The sequence below is a fragment of the Ambystoma mexicanum genome, chromosome 12 (assembly GCF_040938575.1).
Source record: "Ambystoma mexicanum isolate Mex_15411 chromosome 12, UKY_AmexF1_1, whole genome shotgun sequence".
Lineage (NCBI taxonomy): Eukaryota > Metazoa > Chordata > Amphibia > Caudata > Ambystomatidae > Ambystoma > Ambystoma mexicanum.
Window position 1 is genome coordinate 51,951,709 of NC_090936.1, and position 18,317 is coordinate 51,970,025.

The 18,317-nt window shown below is 47.2% G+C and overlaps 1 protein-coding gene across 1 annotated transcript in view; it reads left to right on the top strand.

The window, feature by feature from the left end:
* Positions 1–18,317, top strand: part of CFTR (CF transmembrane conductance regulator) — a 1,072,657-nt gene that overhangs the window by 439,469 nt on the left and 614,871 nt on the right. Inside the window, exon 9 of the mRNA XM_069627944.1 lies at positions 9,439–9,531. Within this exon, the coding sequence (XP_069484045.1) occupies positions 9,439–9,531 (93 nt within the window). The remainder of the gene's footprint in view (positions 1–9,438; positions 9,532–18,317) is intronic.

Below are 18,317 nucleotides of genomic sequence, written 5' to 3' on the forward strand. Positions count from 1 at the left end.
CGGGCGTTGAAGAGCGAGCCCATAGACAACGAGCTGGTGCTTAAACTGCAACAGCAGTGTACGGAACATTGGGGGAGGCTCTGTAACCTAAACTATAAAAAATATATTGAGAGACAACACGTGGGAGGAGACAAAACGGGCCGTCTCCTGGCATGGCTATATAAGAAAGAAACCCCGAGACCCCCGATTAGGACGATTACTAGAGAGGATGGGAAGCAGATAGATACCCAAGAGGGCATAAACGAACAATTTGTGAATTACTATAGGGAATTGTACGGGGATCCGGGTGGCGGTGACCGGGAGGATATGCTGGAGACCCTGCAAGATATTGGGCTGCCCAGGATAAGCACGGAAGAAAGAGAGGAATTAGATGCCCCGATAACATTGGAAGAGTTGGAGGCGGTTGTCCGGCAACTACCCACTAGCAAGACCCCAGGGACGGACGGCCTGCCCAGCGAATTTTACAAAACCTTTGGAGCGGAAGTGCTCCCCCCGATGCTTGATATGCTCAATGAGGCGTTCGAGACGGGGAGGTTGCCGGAATCGCTCAGAGAGGCGGTCATTGTACCGCTCCCTAAGCCCAATAAACCCGGGCATAGTTGTGGGTCGTACAGGCCAGTATCTATGCTGAATCAGGACAGCAAGATACTAACGGCTGTCCTGGCAAACAGACTGCGGAGGGTGATAGGCAAACTGGTACACCCGGACCAAACAGGGTATGTCCCGGGGAGGAATATTACCCAAAACCACAGACGCCTCCACCGGGTGATAGAGATGGGATCCATTAGCGACGGGGAAATGGCGATAGTGTCGTTGGATGCTGTAAAGGCCTTCGATTCGGTTAATTGGGGGTGGCTGCTGACGGCCTTGAGAGAATACGGACTGGGTCCAGGATACGTTAGATGGGCGGAGCTGCTGTATAGTGCTCCACTGGCCAGGGTCCGGATGGGGGCAATCATATCCGAGAGATGGCAACTCAGCAGAGGCACTAGACAGGGGTGTCCTTGGTCCCCGATGCTGTATATCCTGGCCCTGGAACCCCTGGCACTGTACCTGCGGCAGCAGTACGACATCGTGGGTATTGAGATTGGGAGGGAAAAGCATCTGATATCCCTGTATGCGGACGACTTGTTATTGTACCTGAGTCATCCGGAGGAGAATTTACAGTATATCCTGGACGTGATGGGGAGATATGCGAGGTTGTCAGGCATAGCGGTCAACCCCCAGAAGTCGAACATTTTCCCATTGGGCTGCTACAGGGGTGTCCCCATAGAGAGGCTGCCGGTGCTACAGGTGCCCTGGGCAGTTAACACGTTTCGTTACCTGGGAATAGATGTCTACCACACGGTAGAGAAAGAACATAAGTGTAACACTGAGATGGCTGTTGAGAAGATACGCGCATGCATGAGTTTCTGGCAGAAGTTGCCCCTGGCGATGATGGGGCGTGGAGCAATGATTAAAATGGTGGTTCTGCCTAGGCTGCTACACTACTTTAGTAACATCCCATACATGATCCCTAAGGGTTTTTTTGCTAAAATAAATGGGGTTTGCAGAGAGTTCCTGTGGCATGGCACTCGAAACAGAGTGGCACTCTGGAAGTTGCAGAACTCTCATGAAAAAGGGGGAGTTAGACTCCCAAACTTTGAGGCTTATTACATAGCGAGCCAACTACAGTTTGTATCCAAATGGCTTTCCGACGAAGAGACCCCAGAACTTAGATTATTCGGGCATGATTGTGCCCCATTTTTCCTGAAGGAAGTCATTTGGTTGCCCGAGACTGTTACGAGAAAGTACCCGGCGATGGTGAGGCTGGGATGGAAGGTGTGGAGACGAGCATGCAAACTGATGGGAGACCCACTCCCGTGTTCTCCGCAGATTCCACTGGTTGCCCTGGCGGGGGTAGACGGACAGCTGAGGGGGATTATTAGGACCTATTGGGAATCGGTGGGGTTGGTGACATTGGGTGATGTGTGGCAGGAGGGTGCCATCAGAGCGTTTGAGGAACTTAGCGGGGAGGTTGGATTACATGGAGGCCAATATGTAACATACCACAGATTGGGGAGGAAAATTCGGGAACTATGGCCTGAATTTACCTTGGCAGACGAATCGGAGGTTACGCTGGAAGGGATATACGACACGACGGAAGGGGGACATGAGATCTCTAGGCTGTATGAGATGGTGATGTTGAAGGTTGGGAAGGAATTGACAGGCCTACGATCGGAATGGGAGTGCGAGGTGGGGACCCAGATGGGAGATGGGATGTGGGAACGGGCTCTAAGATATCACAGGAAAGTATCTCGAAATGCCAGACTGCAGCAGGTACAGCTATATGTCACGCACAGAGCGTATATGACCCCACTGCGGATATCCAAATTCCGGAATGCGGGCAGACAGGCGTGCCCTAAATGCGACGAAGAAAATGCGGACATGACGCATATGTTCTGGGCATGCCCAGTGATCGAGGGGTTCTGGAGGGAGGTGGCACGCAAGCTAGGAGAGAAAGGGGTCACGCTTGCCATAGACACCGCCTGGGCATGCCTGCTGGGTGGGTTTTCCAGACCTAGGAAGCAGAAACATGAGTGTAAACTGAAAGACTTGGCGTATGTGCTGGCCAAACGGAGAATAGCCATGGGCTGGAAAAAATGTAGCAAGCCACGGGTTGAGGTGTGGTGGAATGACCTACAGAAATGGGCGGAGGCCGAGACAGCAGTGTGGCAGGAGGCGAGTTGTATGTCTTGGGAGGAGGAACTGGCCTCTTTGATGGCATGGAGGACTTTGATATCTTGCATATTTGGGACAGGGATGGCTTCGGGAGGGTCGGATGACAACGAGGCCCGCTCATGTGCGGCAGATACGGAATGTGACATGGAAACTGGCTCGCGAAGGGGGAGGGATCAGGGAGGTAGTGCGCACTAATGATTAAATGCTTTATTGTAATATTGTTAATTGCACTACGGTTTGGTTTGTATTGTTGTTTGTGTTGAAAAATCAATAAACTTTAAAAAAAAAAAAAAAAAAAGAAAGACTCCTATGTATAAAAAGACTAAGGGCCTCATCAGGAGCTGGGAAGAGCGAGGAAATGCAGCAGTAACGCTATAACCGCTGCATTTACCGCTCCGCCCAATCCTGAGTATGGCTCTACCAGGATGCATTCACCTCCTGCATTCACCTCCAGCTTTCAGCTCCAGCATTCACCTCCAGCTTTCAGCTGGAGGTGAATGCACCAGTGGTATGGTCATTTCCAGCACTATTACCACCGGTGGTACTTACACCAGCAGTAATTGTGCCACCCATCCCCACTGGGTCCAATGGAGACGGAAAAGGAGACAGATTCTGAACTTTTATTTTGAACACATTCTTTATTTTAAAGAAAAGGACAAACGCCCAACTCTCGCCTTAAGATATAGAGTTTCTCTACCTAAACAAACTAAATAGGGTGCTCATCAGTGAGTCCCAAACACATTTCTACTGTCCAAAACTAATCAAACCTGTCCCTACCACTTTCAGAACAACTGTGGCACAGGAGAATGACTTGCTTCTCCCGTAAACAGCTTCCTCTGCATTTTCCGTTAGTAATGGATTCTTAGGTAGTTCTTGGCTATCACTTTTATCAAATTGTACAGTTCAGACTGTGGGCTTTTCAACTTTCCTTTTTCTCTTTTGTCTTGTTCTCTTATAATCTTATTTCTTTGGTTGTCTCTTTTCTCTTGTGACCTCTTGTTACACAAACTTGAGAGTCTCTATTGGTTTAATGTCCAATCCCTATCTGGTCTAGGATGATCAACACTGTTCCAATTAGAATTCTCACTCTTCTCCAAGTCTTGTATGTCACTGGGACATGTATGAGTAGACCAGTAATGATTCTTACTCTTCTTCCAAACGTCTACCTCACTGGGACAGGGATGAGTAGCCCAGTGATGATTCTCACTCTTCTTCAATACTCGTTTCTCACTGGGACAAGTATGAGTATTTCACTCCTTATTTTGGGTGCTGTGAGAAACCTGAGGCATTTATCTCAGGTTATTCCCAGAGATCCTTTGTTGAGGTGGCCAAGGAAGGGCCATCGCTCTTGGATCCCAACCCTGGGGGCAGACGAGCGGGGGAGGATCACCTGGGCTGGGGGTCCTTGGAGACTGCGAGAGGAGCGCCCTTGGGCAAGAAGCGGTATACCAATGTTTCCAATGTACCCCTACCCGATATCCCAGCAGTCTTTATGGGATGGTGTCACCAAAATACCACCCCCCCATCACTTTCCCTTATGAAAAAGATGGAGTAAACAACATGGGAACTCGAAATTACCTCTAAGACCCAATACAAATGTTACCTCTCCACAACACTACTCCAACTCCCATAATCCCATTCCACTAATGAAATCCACAAGGACTGGGACGAGAAAGAGGCAGATGGGAGTCATGAGGATTACCCATAGGAATCAATGGGCAATGGATTTCTATGGGCAGTTTTTGCATGTTGTCCCGATAACGAGGTCAGGCAGAGTCAGTCAGGGAGGGACAACTATTCACACCTGACTCCAATTAACTCAAGCTGGGAGTATAAAAGCGGCAGCCAGTAACAGCGTTATGAGCGAATTGGGGATGCTGCAAGGTACCAGAGAGCAGGAGAGAGCCCCAGTAATGCTAGAGAGACCCTGAGAGGCTTGGAGGAGGAGAAGAAACCCACCCTGCTTCCAGGGAGGAGATTGCAGTGTGGAGGAGGAAACTGTCCCTCAAGAAGGCAAGACCAGGGTCCGCTGGAGTTGCCTGGCGGTACAGACAGTTAAACTCCTCCCCTGGGCCAGGCAGGCAAACCCAGGTCCTTGAGGGGCAGAGGGAGCGACCCTGACCTCCTACAGACATCTCCTTTTGGCTCCTGCAGCTCCCAAAGACAGAAAGTGCCATTTTGGGGAGCATCAAAGTGGGAGCAAAATCAGCCCGCTTTCTGGGACTGGACTAGTAGTCCCAAAACCTTTTTGTTATACAATTGTGACTTTTTGAAGCAGGGTCCGAACCCGGTAGAGAGAGAACCAGTGGTGAAACTACAAGACGCAAATAAAACCTTCAAGATCAGCCGCAGAGAGTTCGGGCGCCACGTGGGAGCTCATGTGAAAGACTCTGGCTGATCCCCCTTTTGTTTTGCGTTGAAACTACAAGAACCAGAAGGCCGTTATGGAGCAGCAAGAATAATATCAAAGTGGTCCTACAGAGGTTGAGCAACATCTGCTGTAGAGTCCATTTTTTTACCGGCAACTCATTGAAAGCTAAAGGAAACGAATCCTGCATGGTGAGAGAGAAGATTGGCAAGAGCAACCCCAGCAGAGGAAATACATCGAAAGGGGTCTGTGCCCAGAAGAGGGGTTCCCAGGGGCGAAGAACCATCACCCTAAAATTGTGTGAAAAGCCATAGTGAACGCAGCGGACGGAGGCTGTGATTCGAGAGGGGTCTACGACTGGAAGATGGGAACCCAGGGGTGAACAACCACATCCCAAAATTGTGTATAAAAGGCGCGTAGTCTGATGCCTCAATGAACAGTAGTGCTGACAAGGGTGAACCCAAGAAAGGGAGGTTCACCATAAACTGGTTAAAAGGACATTAAAAATCGTGAATGTAACAGAGAAGATTGGTTACAGAGCTATCTTGGAATACAAGCCAGAATGAACCCAGCAGAGGGAGGCTGACATCCAAGATGGGTCTAAGCCCAGCAGAGGGCTACCCAGGGGTGACCAAGTACCACTCCAAGTGTAATCAAGAAAGGACTTTTTGTTTTGTTGTATCCGACCCTCAGAACCTCAAGATACGTAAACTGCAAAGGTCCTGATACTGTTAGAAACGCGTTGTGGGTTTGCGCCCGGAAGATGGGCACCCAGGGGTGAAGGCATCACCCACCGAACATTTGAATGGAACTTTTGTTTTGGTGTTTTTGGAACCCATCAGGTCCCTGTAGGCAAGAGACTTTTTATAGAAAAGCAATTTACCCAAGGAAGAACCTGATACTTGCCATGGATCTTTCAGCTCGTGTTCAGAAAGCTCGAGCATGTGCTGTGCACAGGACTGCCACCTTATCCTGTGCTCAAATGTGGGGAAGGGAGACCCCTGGCAAGAGCCCATCCTGACTTATAATTTGAGAATACTTCTTTCTTTACTGAAAACCCCACCCCACACTCTTTTTTTATATAAGTTGTAAGGACTGGCAATAGTTATTTTTAATATATGTCCTTTTACTTTGACCAGGTGCCAGAAGGACTGCCTTATTATTCATTTGATGGTCGAAGCTTGCTCCCATCTTAGATTTAGGTTAGATTAGGTGTTTTTCCAACCTGCATATTGTTTAAATAAACACCATTGAATTGTGATCACTTGTGTCTGTCTGTACTGTTGCAACCCCCGGTCTGCCGCTCTCCCCATTACCTTCTTGACTTGGGGGCCAAGTCACGGGCCTGCAGTTTGGACAGGCCTCACTTCTCTTTTTGTCAAGGTGGTGTCTTTGTTAGCCTCTCTCTCTTCTCTCGGCACACTCTGCAGTGCCTGTAGGTAAGTGGTCTCGGCATCCTGAAGTTACCCCCTGATTCTTCCAGTAGTTTAAAAACAGTGGTGTATAGGTGGATTGGGCAGGGAGTTCCTCATCGGGTGGGGAGTCCTTGTCCTCACGGGGGAGTCTCATCCGGTGAGGTCCTGCTTGCCTCTACCCCTAGGAAGAGTATCATGTAGCAGTCTCACCTCCATAGCCTCACAGGGAAAGCACCTGCCCCCTGGGAAAAGTGAGTGAATCCTGCGATTAAACATAATACCCTTCAGACATTATAGAAATACATTATTTAAAAGTATAAATATGGTTATGTCCTAATGTCGCTGGGTGAAAGGAGCTGTGATGAATCCTTGGATGTCATCACTTCTCCCCAGGAGGACCCCCTTTCCATGAGGCCAGGGAGGTGAGGCTGGTACCCGATAGTTCCCCTGGGGGAGGGTCTCAGTGGGTGGATCTCATGGGGAGGGTCCCCCCTATGGGACAACTATCTGGGGAGAATGTGGTATGTCCACACTGCACCACAACTTCCCTCATCCTCCTACCCTATAAGGGCACACTAATTCCCCACACGTCCGTGTATTTGTGTAGGGTAGATAACACAACCCTCATGAGAAACATTGAGACGAGGTAGAGTAGGGACTACTCACCTGAAGTACAATGGAAAACGAGGACGAGGAAGAGCCCAACTAACCCAGTAGAGATTGGCCATGTCAAAACTTGGACGAAGAAGTGCAGAGCCATGAGGAACACCACGCGGAACCAAAGTAAGCATTCCAGTCAACGAGGACACTGTATGAGCATAAAAAGTGAGGAGGGACTCGAAACAGTATTCAACCCTCCATGGAGGAACCCAGAGAGAAGTCATCCCTGGAGGAGCTGGGATCATGAGAGCCAGAAAGCAGAGGAACTCGGAGACGACGTCTGGGATGTTTACCGACTTCCATCCGACAAAGACCGTTGGACGTCGCCTCAGAGGCAGACACGCTGCCAGCTAGAATTAGAGTGCTGTAGAGCCCAGCCACAGCACACAGGAAGGAGAACGAAGACCGCAGAGACCCGTCCAGAGACACGACAAAGCCACACATCACCTAGAGACCGTAGGCAAGGCCCTCACGGGTACCAGTGTTGCTGGGACGATTGGCTGGGCTTTGGAAGGGTTCAAAAGATATGAAAGTCATGTCTGGGGCCTGCATCCAATTGAGAAGAGCATCACAAATCCTCTTCTTTGGCACAGGTCCTTGGCAGAGGGTTGAGCCAAGCTGAACAGAGCAACCAGAGAGAGAAGTACGGAGCAGGGACCCGGACCCAGTTGACAAGAGCATCACAAATCCCCTTCTTCGGCGTAGCACCTGGCAGGAAAGTGAACCAAGCCTGCCAAAGGAAAGCAGCACAATCGTAGGGGTCTGGGACCCACACTTATAGACCAGTATAAAAAAGTGAAAGGAAGACCAGGGGAAGAGAAATGTGGAGTAGAAATGTGAAAATACAGTACCAAGAGAAGAGAGACATTTTCTTGGCATTTCAAAGCCAAGTGAAGGGAGCCATTCCCCCTGGCATTGTGAACTGCTTCGGGAAAGCCAGAGAGGAGCACCTGGGAATGGAAGTCAATCCCCCAACCTCTGTGAACTTTGATAAAGAGCCTGAGAAGATTCTCGGGAAGGGAGTCAATCCCTCAGCTTTTGTGAACTGTGGCAAAGAGCCTGAAAGAGACCAGGGAAAGGAAGCCATGCCCCCTGGTGTTGTGTACCACGAAGCCAAGAGAGATCAGGGAAAGGAAGCCATACCCCTTGATCGTGTGTACCGTGAAGTAAAGTCAAGGAAGTCCCAGGGAAGGGAGTAATTCCCACGCACTGTGAAATAACTTAGAACAAGATACCTGGAGATGGGAGACATTCTCCAGGGACCCATTAGTGGAGAAAACTATGTGCAATAAGGAATTAGTTGGAACTTTACCTGAACTGAGAAGTCTACAACATCACAAGCTGGAACTTTGCTTTTATCTTGAAAAGGAAGTGAGACCTGGGGAGGGGATTCATTCTCTCAGGTGAAGTCCCCACCTGCAGTTGGAACTATAGACCACTTTCCAGAAGAAGGAAGCAGTTCCTCTGGACCAAGAAGATCCACTACCTCTTAAGTATTAGCTACAAGTATGATGGACTGAAGTAGGCACTTAGACACACAACAGTGGATTCTTTTCATTTACTTGGACATTCTGACACAATCCTTAGTTCCTTAGTTGAAGCAGGGAACCCCCTTATATTGTTAAGGAGAGATAGGTTTGCTCTTTATTTTCAACTAAAGCATGCCACCTTTGTCAGTCTGTTCTTCTGTACCCTTACAGAGTCCTCAACGGAATCTAATGAAATAGATTATTCCTCGACGTTTTACACAGGAGACAGCAATTTTAATTGACTAGATAGACATTGATTGACTCAAACAACAAGAATAAAGTTACTCCGCAAACTTAGTCTTAGGAAAGCGCTGCAATGCGAACCATGTGTATGCAGAATTGATGTACGTTGGAAAGCTGTCAGATAAATGTTTGAATATTAACTTATAACAAGAGCTGGATGATTTATTGACAGATTACTATGGATTTCATTCAAGTAAAAACATGTGACAGCATTTAAAGGAATATTTCAATAACATAGAGTTTGAAGCACTTTTCAAGTTTTCTGAAAGAAATGTATGAGAAAAAATGTGTTATCACTTGTCATAGTGCATCCCTCAGTGGCCTCACTTTCAAAATTGTTCAGTAGTTTCTTGCTGGTAACATATTAACAGGAACTTCTACACCACACTTTAATAAATATGGTTATATGTTAGTTTGTAGGGTGTTACCCTCTAAGCACTATTAAAGTAATCGGGTCACTATGCTTACACATTATCTTTTTTGTATGTAATTAAAAAAACAGGACTTTTTGCAAAAAGAAGAATATGAAACCCTGGAGTATAATTTAACAACAACAGAAGTTGAAATGGTGAACGTAACAGCTTCTTGGGATGAGGTAAGAGATGTTTCCAAAACTAAGTTTGTCTCTAAACCGTTGATGTTCATTACAAAATGAATGCAGAATCCCATTTACCGCTGCCTATCCATCATGTTTGTCAGGTCTTGGGACCCTCATTTTGTCATTAGACACCACCAGGTTACTTGGTTTAGCAGTTCTGGCCCCTGTGAGCAATCATCTATCTATATATATATATATATATATATATATATATATATATATATATATATATATATATATATATATAGATAGATGATTGCTCACATATATATATATATATATAGAAAATGCTTAGGTATGTTTCCATACTCAGCTGATGCAATTTATCAGTGTTAGGTGGTGCTCTGCTGTCCAAATGGAAAAGTGCACCTTTGCGTGCCCTTCCAATTCAACAACAGCATTTTAACAAACAGATTGAGCATGGTTCTACGTAGTCACCTTCACCACCTTCCACTATCGCAACCATCCAGAATAATTTCAAGTTACTTCTTTCCACCACCACTTCTCTTCACACAGGGCAAATCGGTTCCAGTGTCAATGAACAGTTAATTAGCGGTTTAACGTTTCAGTCTCTAAAGAGCTAAATGCTGTAGGACGAATGCCACCTCACGAGCCAAAACTGAAAGTAGGTGCTGTCATTATGCTACTGCGCAATCTTATGCCATCACGGGGGCTCTGTAGACGCATAATTGTCAACCTTGTTCCACTGCAAAGACACATCATAGAGGCCTGTGTAATCAATGGAACTTAGATATTGTTCTTATACCACGCATACCTCTCATTCCATATGATACAAATATGGGCCTCATTCCGAGTACGGCGCTAACCAATGGCGCTATTAACGCCTTGGTTGACGCCGTACCCGGACCGGCAGCACCTTGGTGGATGGCGGAATCACCGCCCCATTCCAAGGTTGGCGGGGCGGTGATTCCCCATTCACCAAGGCTCTTCCCCATTCCCAAATGAGCCCCCATAGGGCTCAATGGGAATGGGGAAGATGCAAATAACGGTGACCGTTCATTACGGTCACCGTTATTGGCTTGCAGGCCCCTTTGCGCCCTCGACTTTAACACCTGCTCAAAGCAGGCGTTAAGGGCGAGGGCGCAGAGGGAACTCGGAGTATGGCGGTAAGGGAATACCGCCACCGGTCTCGTTACCGGTGGCCGCTATCCCTTACCGCCATACTCGGAATGAATCCCTATGTCTTTCAACTTCAACAGAAGACAGTTACCTATACATTTAGCCTATTCAATGACCATTAATAAGCCACAGGGACCTACGCCCCCTTCCTGGAACAGATCTGTGGTGACCATTAATAAGTCACAGGGACCTACGCCCCCTTCCTAGAAACGATTGGTGGTGATTCTGATATTTAAGGAGGGGACAGAAGTGACCCTATGAATTAACGACCAATATTGACCTTTAAGATAAGCTAGAATGGTGTATGTTACGCGGGGAACAGCTAGTTCCCTAATAATTCCTTACCCCTCTATTTAAAAAAGGGTGCAGAGGAACTCCATACCAAATGGATTCCTGATACCATCATTAGTGTTCCAGGGCCTGTACCACAGTGTCTCACAACTACCCGTGGATCACAAATGTCACCTGTGAGACGGGCATGGTAAGGACACAGACACAAAGATACACATTTGAACACCTTTATTAAGTTTGACCAGGTTGGAGACTTTCTAGCTGGCCCTTATTCTATAATGGGAGTAGTCCTGACCATCAAAGTAAATAAAATGGTACAGGTCAGTCGTCAAACAAAGGAAAAAGTCTGTGTCAGAAACCTATACTTGCCCTCACGTTTCACAATAACTAAGTGTGGTAAAATGTATGAAAATAAGAGTGTATCAAAAGAAAGTCAGAATGGCAATGAAAGTGGCTCACTGCTCTCTTCTTCAAGTTCAGTTCAATGGGGTTCTTACAACATTCCTTTGAAGGTGGGTAGTATGAACAGTTCAAAGATTTCCCATAAATGTGTTAGGCTTCCATCGCCTATTTCAATGTCAGTTCAATATATATCATAGTTCTCTTCAATTGATCCTTTCAAGTTTCCCTCACCCGGTTTCACACTTTGTCAAACAAACAGATATTCACAGTTATTTTCACAGGTGGCCCTTGCCTGTCTTCAAACACTTAAACATTGCTGAAACACTTTCCAGCTAACTAGCTCCACTTCATAGAGCTCAGGGAGAACTCCCTTACCCAAACTTTGTACTTCTCTTTCACAATGTTCACCTGTCAGACACCTTTGCAACTGCACAGTATAATTACCCCTATGCGTAACCACTCCAACAGCAGGGTCCTTATTATTATCACCTTGCCAGACCTTCGCAACCAGCAGAATTCTCTCCCAGGGTCCGACTGGGCCATAAAAGTGTCTCTGGCACCAATGAAAAACTGGCCCACCGATTTGAATGGCTATTCATTCCTTTTGTGACACTGTTTGAATAGCAACCAAGGGGGAGTTTTTTGATTAAGTGTGTGTTAGGACAACCTCACACAGCTGGTCCATATGGCACAAGTGGAGGAAAAGACATCCTTATGGAATATTAGGATATTCAAGATGGTGCTGTGTTGGTCCTCTGTGTGTTTCTACAAGTAACTCTCTAGCTTATCCCAAGATAGCACCCAAGAGTCGTAAGACTTCCTTGCATTCTATATTACTGCAGTGAACAGCCAGGTAAGTGCGTTGTTTCTAACTCCTGAGAGCTAACGCTGACCTCGCTGCATTCCCTTGTTGCTGAGTCTCTCAGTGCTTCTGTTTTTCTAACAAGCCCTCGTGCACATCTCCTCCGTGCCTCGCACTCTCCCGTGTTATTCCATTCTCTCCCTGTTACCCTATCTTTCCTTCCGCTGCCCCTGTGCTCCAAGGCGTCGCCACCTCCTCCTAGATAACAACCACTTTTCTGTTCTCCAGCCTTGGAACTGCATTACTGCCCGTGTTTGCCCTCAGCCACCCACGGCTGCCGCTCCTGCTTTCCTGTGTTGTTGGACTCTTTGCTCCACAGGCGGCTAACTGACTCCTGCGGCGGCCGCACGTATCATCTTCAAACAGGATTCTAAATTCCTGCGGGTGGCCTTTCCCACCCGCGGCTGATCCACCTTCCATTAATCTTGATTGCTACACAGCAATACAAGGACTCTCACAGACGCTGTGTGTTTCTAGGATTGTACACCAGCAAGAGTTCTTTACTCCACAATAAGAACAAGCACCTTTGTTTGCAGACTACATCTGTCCTTTTTGGAAATACCCTTCCTGGAGAAATTCTACAAACAAACAGGTTTAGTTTTCCCCTTCACTGGGGTATTTCCCTATCTTGGGGCTTGCCCCTTTCTGTTCCCTTTGTTGCCCTTGTTCCTACAGGGCTCATAGGAGTAAGAGAGGGACAGTCCTCCTTTCGTCATCTCTGCTACCAACAGACCTGACTGGACAAGACCAGAGGTCAGTCTACTTTATTATACCTAACGAGAGTGTAGTTGTAAAAGCATGATGTAAATTGTGCATTTTAAAGAATATTTATTCAGTAACACTGGCCAAATCTACTAGCCGCAGAGTGAATTAACTCATCAAACTGGCCCAAATTGGCCCAAAAAGCGGCCCACTTTGACCAAAAAGCGACCCCACACCAGCATTTTGTGTTTTTGGTTCGGACATGGGCCAAATGCCCTATAGCCCAGTCCTAGCCTGTTCTCACCCCTATGCATGACCACTTTGACAATAGGGTTGGTTTCTTAATATCCGTGCCTCTTGCACTTGTTTTCGTAGAACTAGCCCTCGCCCCCTCTGTTCCTTATTTCACAAAAAACATATAGATCATTAGGACGGACCCACGGCCATCTGTTCCATGTTTCACAAAAATATCCATTCACTTTAACAGTAGCCTTTTGGGATCTCTGCACGCTCTCTTTCACTTGTGCCCTTCCCTTCAATGGCTATCAACAAATTTCGCTTTCATTATTCACTGTTCTGATATCTTTCAAGAAATGTTTAACAATACACCTTCTCAGACGGCACTGTTCTATTACTTTGTTTTTCATAGGCTCCCTCGCCAGCAAAATACATTGAAGCTTTCAGTTCAATGTCTTTATCCTTCAATGCTTAGCCTTGCGTGTAACACTGTAGCTTTCCACAATCGCGTCTATCACAAACCGGGCTCTCCTTTTATTTGAACTAACCGGTTGTGATTGTTTTCGCACATCCCTCTGCTTTTAGCTCGTCGAGGTCAGGGTCTTGCCCACCTACCCCTCAGACATTCCCAGGTAGCCTTGCAGCTCAGGGGAGGAAACAAGCAGTTTGCTGAGGCATGGAGGAAAGGGACTAGCCGCCCCCCCCACTCCCTTCTCCAAACTCTCCTGGCTTCTTGGAGACACGGCTCCCTCGCCACGCTTTGTCCTGCCTCAACTCAAAGCCTGTCAGCGTCTCAGTGTCCAGGTCTCTCTGGCCTGGTTCTCGGCAGCTCTCTCTCAGCTCCTCCTCCGTCTCGCCATCCAGCTTGCCTTCCTTCTTGGCCCCTATGCCACTCTCTGTCTCTTTCTGTGCTCCACCTTTTATAGTTTGGAAAACGGTCCATGAGTTTCAGGTGTGTGTGTGTGATTGTGACTGAGTGCCTGACCCTGCCTGACCTTATAAGAGGGACAAGGCCAGTCCATGTTAATAGTGGTAATCTTCATAGTCTCAGTCTTCCTCTTCCATAAAGGTAAATGGAATATGGGGTAAATAACTGTCAGGAAATAAAGGATACCCTTTCTCACCTTCCGGTGTCTCCTTCCCACTCCCAGAGGGCCTTCTACACAGGTGATTCTCCCTCGCTTGTCTACCGCCAGGGTCAGGATTCAATAGTGATGGCTCTTCCCTGGCCACCTGAATAAGGCTTCCCCGGGGACTGGGTCATAAAACACCTTCAGGTTTTTCACACCCCCTTAATGTTTTTTTAAACTTCTGCAACATTTTCCATTGCATGCTCTAACTATTTAAGCTTTCGTATTTCTGCTGAAGCTGGAAGCTGTAGGTATCAAGGCCCACGAACAGTGCAAAGGTCAAAAACAGGCTTGTTTCCCGCACAAAGTGCATAGGTCGATTATTTGGGAAACTAATTGTGAGGAACGAGGAATGAGACACGGACACAGATGACTCATGGGGATTGGCATAAACCTTTATTAAATAATAAAGGGTCTGTCAAGTGTCATGATGTCCAAAGCAATAATGTCCTGTGTCCGAAATTCTATCCTATGCCTCGCATTCTAAAGTGTTTAGGGAATTGTCTTTTGCTTAGAAAGAGTGCAAATGTTCAAGTTCAACAAAAGTTCCAAATGATAATGTTCACAGTTCAAAGGGAATACCTCCCTTCCCCAGGATTTTCTCCACCAAAACAAAACTTGAAAGAATAACTAAGTTCTTTATAGCCCAAGAGGATAACTCCCTTCTCTTGTATTGCAATTCACTTTAGGGGAAATGACTCCCTTCCCCATGCCTTTTAACACATTCAATACCATTAAAATCCCAAGGGCATGGGTTTTTCTTAAAATTCTCTTTCCAAGATAACACAACTTGGGTGTGAGTCGCAGACTTGCAAAACACCTGGTATACTCTCCTACCAGGTTATCTTTTACAGTTTCTTCACACAATTTAGGTGGGGTTCCCAGACTTGCAAAAACACCTGGTATATTCCCCTACCAGGTTCTCTTGTACAGTTGCTCTCAAGAAGGGGTATGGATCTTCCCTTCCATCTTGTCTCAATACTCCAGCCCACCTGGCATACTCTCCTGCCAGGACTTTCAACACAACTTGCACATACAGCTTCAAGGGACATGGATCTTCCTTTAAGACATTCTTACTTGTCATTGTCCCATTCACTGTCACATACAATCCATTTCCCAGAATATCAGGCACCGGGACTATGAAGAACTCCTCAGATGCTAGATGTGGGCTCTGCTCCCCACTTTCCCTCTAGGGAACACCTTCCCTGACAACAACCCGACGTACCAAAGCTCCATTGTGAGCTCATCAGTGTTGAAATGTCCTTTGCGCTTCCCCCGGCCTCGCTCGGGTCCTTCTCCGGTTTCAGCATTTTCAGCATTGTGCTGGCACCTCTGCCTCATAGCGAAAGGCTGTTGGCCGGACGCTCCGGCTACCCATGCCAGCGCGAAGCCATTACTCTGCTTTTGTCCCGCTGCAGTCCCTGGTCCCGACACCGTCTTTCCTTCTCCTGCGGCCGCCGCCACCTTGCTCTGCACGCCACTCTCGGGGTACCCCGCCCAAGCCGGGAGGATGTCTCTGATTTTCTTTTCCCACCAGCCTTTTGAATGGGCCTGAACCAATCGGGTAATTGGAAACACTATACTGTGCTCTCTGGTTCTGACAAGCACTCTTCACTACTCTGCTCCTCCTCCTCGTCTCAGTATTTTTTAATAGTGTGACTGGAGAACGAGTCAAATGATTGGTATCGGTTCAGGGGTGGTGTTATTGTGCTACACCACGACATGCAAATTGACAAGGGGGGTCCTGGGAGTCTCTCTGCCAGACATTAGTCCTGGTTACGAGAGACTTACCCAGAGTCTTTAGCTCACTATCTTTCACAGAGAATAAATATCCCAAACATATCAGTCTTTGTCCTGCCCTGGGGCAGTCCAGCACCGAAATGCTAGGCAATTCTCCTCTTAACAAGAGGACCCCCTTGTTAATTTGCATATTTAAGTAACTTTGGGTCTCACCCTAAGTTACTAGGGGATTCCAGACGTGGACCCCTTGCTCACTATTCATAGAGAGGCACAGCTCCTCCCTACTGATGAGGTCCAACCAGACCGAAACACGTGTCTGGGGATGCTGTTGGTACTCTTGTTCAGAGGAGAATTGCCTAGCATTTGATATGATATGTTTGGGATATTTCTTCTCTGTGAAAGATGGTGAGCTAAAGACTCTGGGTAAGTCTCTCGTAACCAGGACTAATGTCTGGCAGAGGGACTCCCAGGACCCCCCTTGTTAATCTACACTACGACATGCCATAAGGGTTTGTGGTATGATAGGAGTGTTACTAGTTTTTAGAAAAAAGGGGGAATACCATGTCTCACCTGATGATGTTGTGTCATCCTCCTGAGGATCGCCTCCCCCCATGTGGTCCTCCCTCAAACAACCGCCCCCAGGGTCAGGATCGGGTAGCGGCTGCCGTCCCCGGGCAACATGGGTACAAGCTATCCCCGGGAAAGGAGCGATGACATCATCAGATTCATCACATAATATTCTGTCACTTGTGTAGCAAATCTGTATAAGCATACATGACCCCTTTCAGAGGTTGTTCAATTTTGAAACAGAGATGTCCAGTGTAGAAGTCACTTACATAGCATTCATGAACGTACTACAAGGCTTTATCATGAGATAATTGGTGGCTAGATGGACTAGATATTCGACATGATTAAACGTTCTATTAAGCACACATTAGGTGTGTGCATGTGTAACATAATAACATCAGGCTTTTATATACTGCTTAGTGCCAGTTTACACTTCTAGACACTGTAATAATACTGTAAATATGATTACCCAATTGAATTGTACTTAATGTACCAATCTTGGAAGAATTAAGGATGTAGTGGACCCTTATTGGAGCCGCCCTGTGTCCCCCAAGCCGAACACAATGACAGAGGTGATTGCTTAAGTGCCTGACATATATTGCCAGCTAAAATGTCAAGCTGTCATATTCAAAAATCATGTTGCAGGCCTCCTATGGAGCTGGTGCACCAATTCCTCAAAAATCAGCATTTGGGAAACATGCAAGTGGCAGTGGGGCAATGCCCATGGAGACCTCTGTGCTTGTTGTCTGTATTCACCAAGCGCATAGATACATGACTGATCACGTATGTATACCACTAGTAGCCATAACGTAATGGCCCTCATTACGACCCAGGCGTTGGACCATGGTGCTAATAGCACCATGGTCCATGCCGGTAACTTACCGACTCCGCCATGGCGGAATGGGGAATTACCGCCCCATTCCGAGGTTGGCGGGGCGGTAATTCCCCATGCCGCCATGGCCCTTCCCCATTCCCATTTTTGCCCCATAGGGCTCAATGGGACTGGGGAAGGCGCTAATTACGGCACCGTAAATTACGGTGCCGTAATTAGCTCCTAGGTCCCTTTGCGGGTTGGTTTAAAGTGCCACCCGCAAAGGGACCTCGTAATCAGGCGTTAAGGGTTTAATGGCGCCGCCACCTTTTAGGGCGCCGTTAACCCCTTAACGCCTGGGTTGTAATGAGGGCCAATGTTATGCAGATTATATGATGGGCTTTTGCTGAGCCCTTTTCACCTTTTCAAACACATTTCTGCCACCAAAACATTGTCCGGGCTTTTCAATTTTCAATTTATAAAGTGTTTTCTTTAATGAAGTATATGTAGTATATGTAATGCGAAGAAGAGAAGGTCCCCAATATGAGGACAGCATTTCGGGAGCAAGCGGCTTGCAGATCCAGGCAGACCTTGGGGTTGACTTGCGAATGTTCGCTTTGCTGCCGCATATTCTTTCGGGACTGAACAGTAAGACTATTGTGCATCTACCCTCCACTGCACAGCCCACGATAATCAATACTGCAATTCACGCATTTTCGAGAATAAGCAGCCAATTCCTCAGGCATCACTGGACGGTAATGGTCTGGGGCCCACAGTTACAGGCCTGAGTGTAGTGTTGGCCTTAACGCGGGCCACGGACCCGTTACTAGCCAGTGACACCCAAGGAATCGGGTGTTAATGATATTAGTACACACCAGGGCCAACCCCTGCCATTCCTACA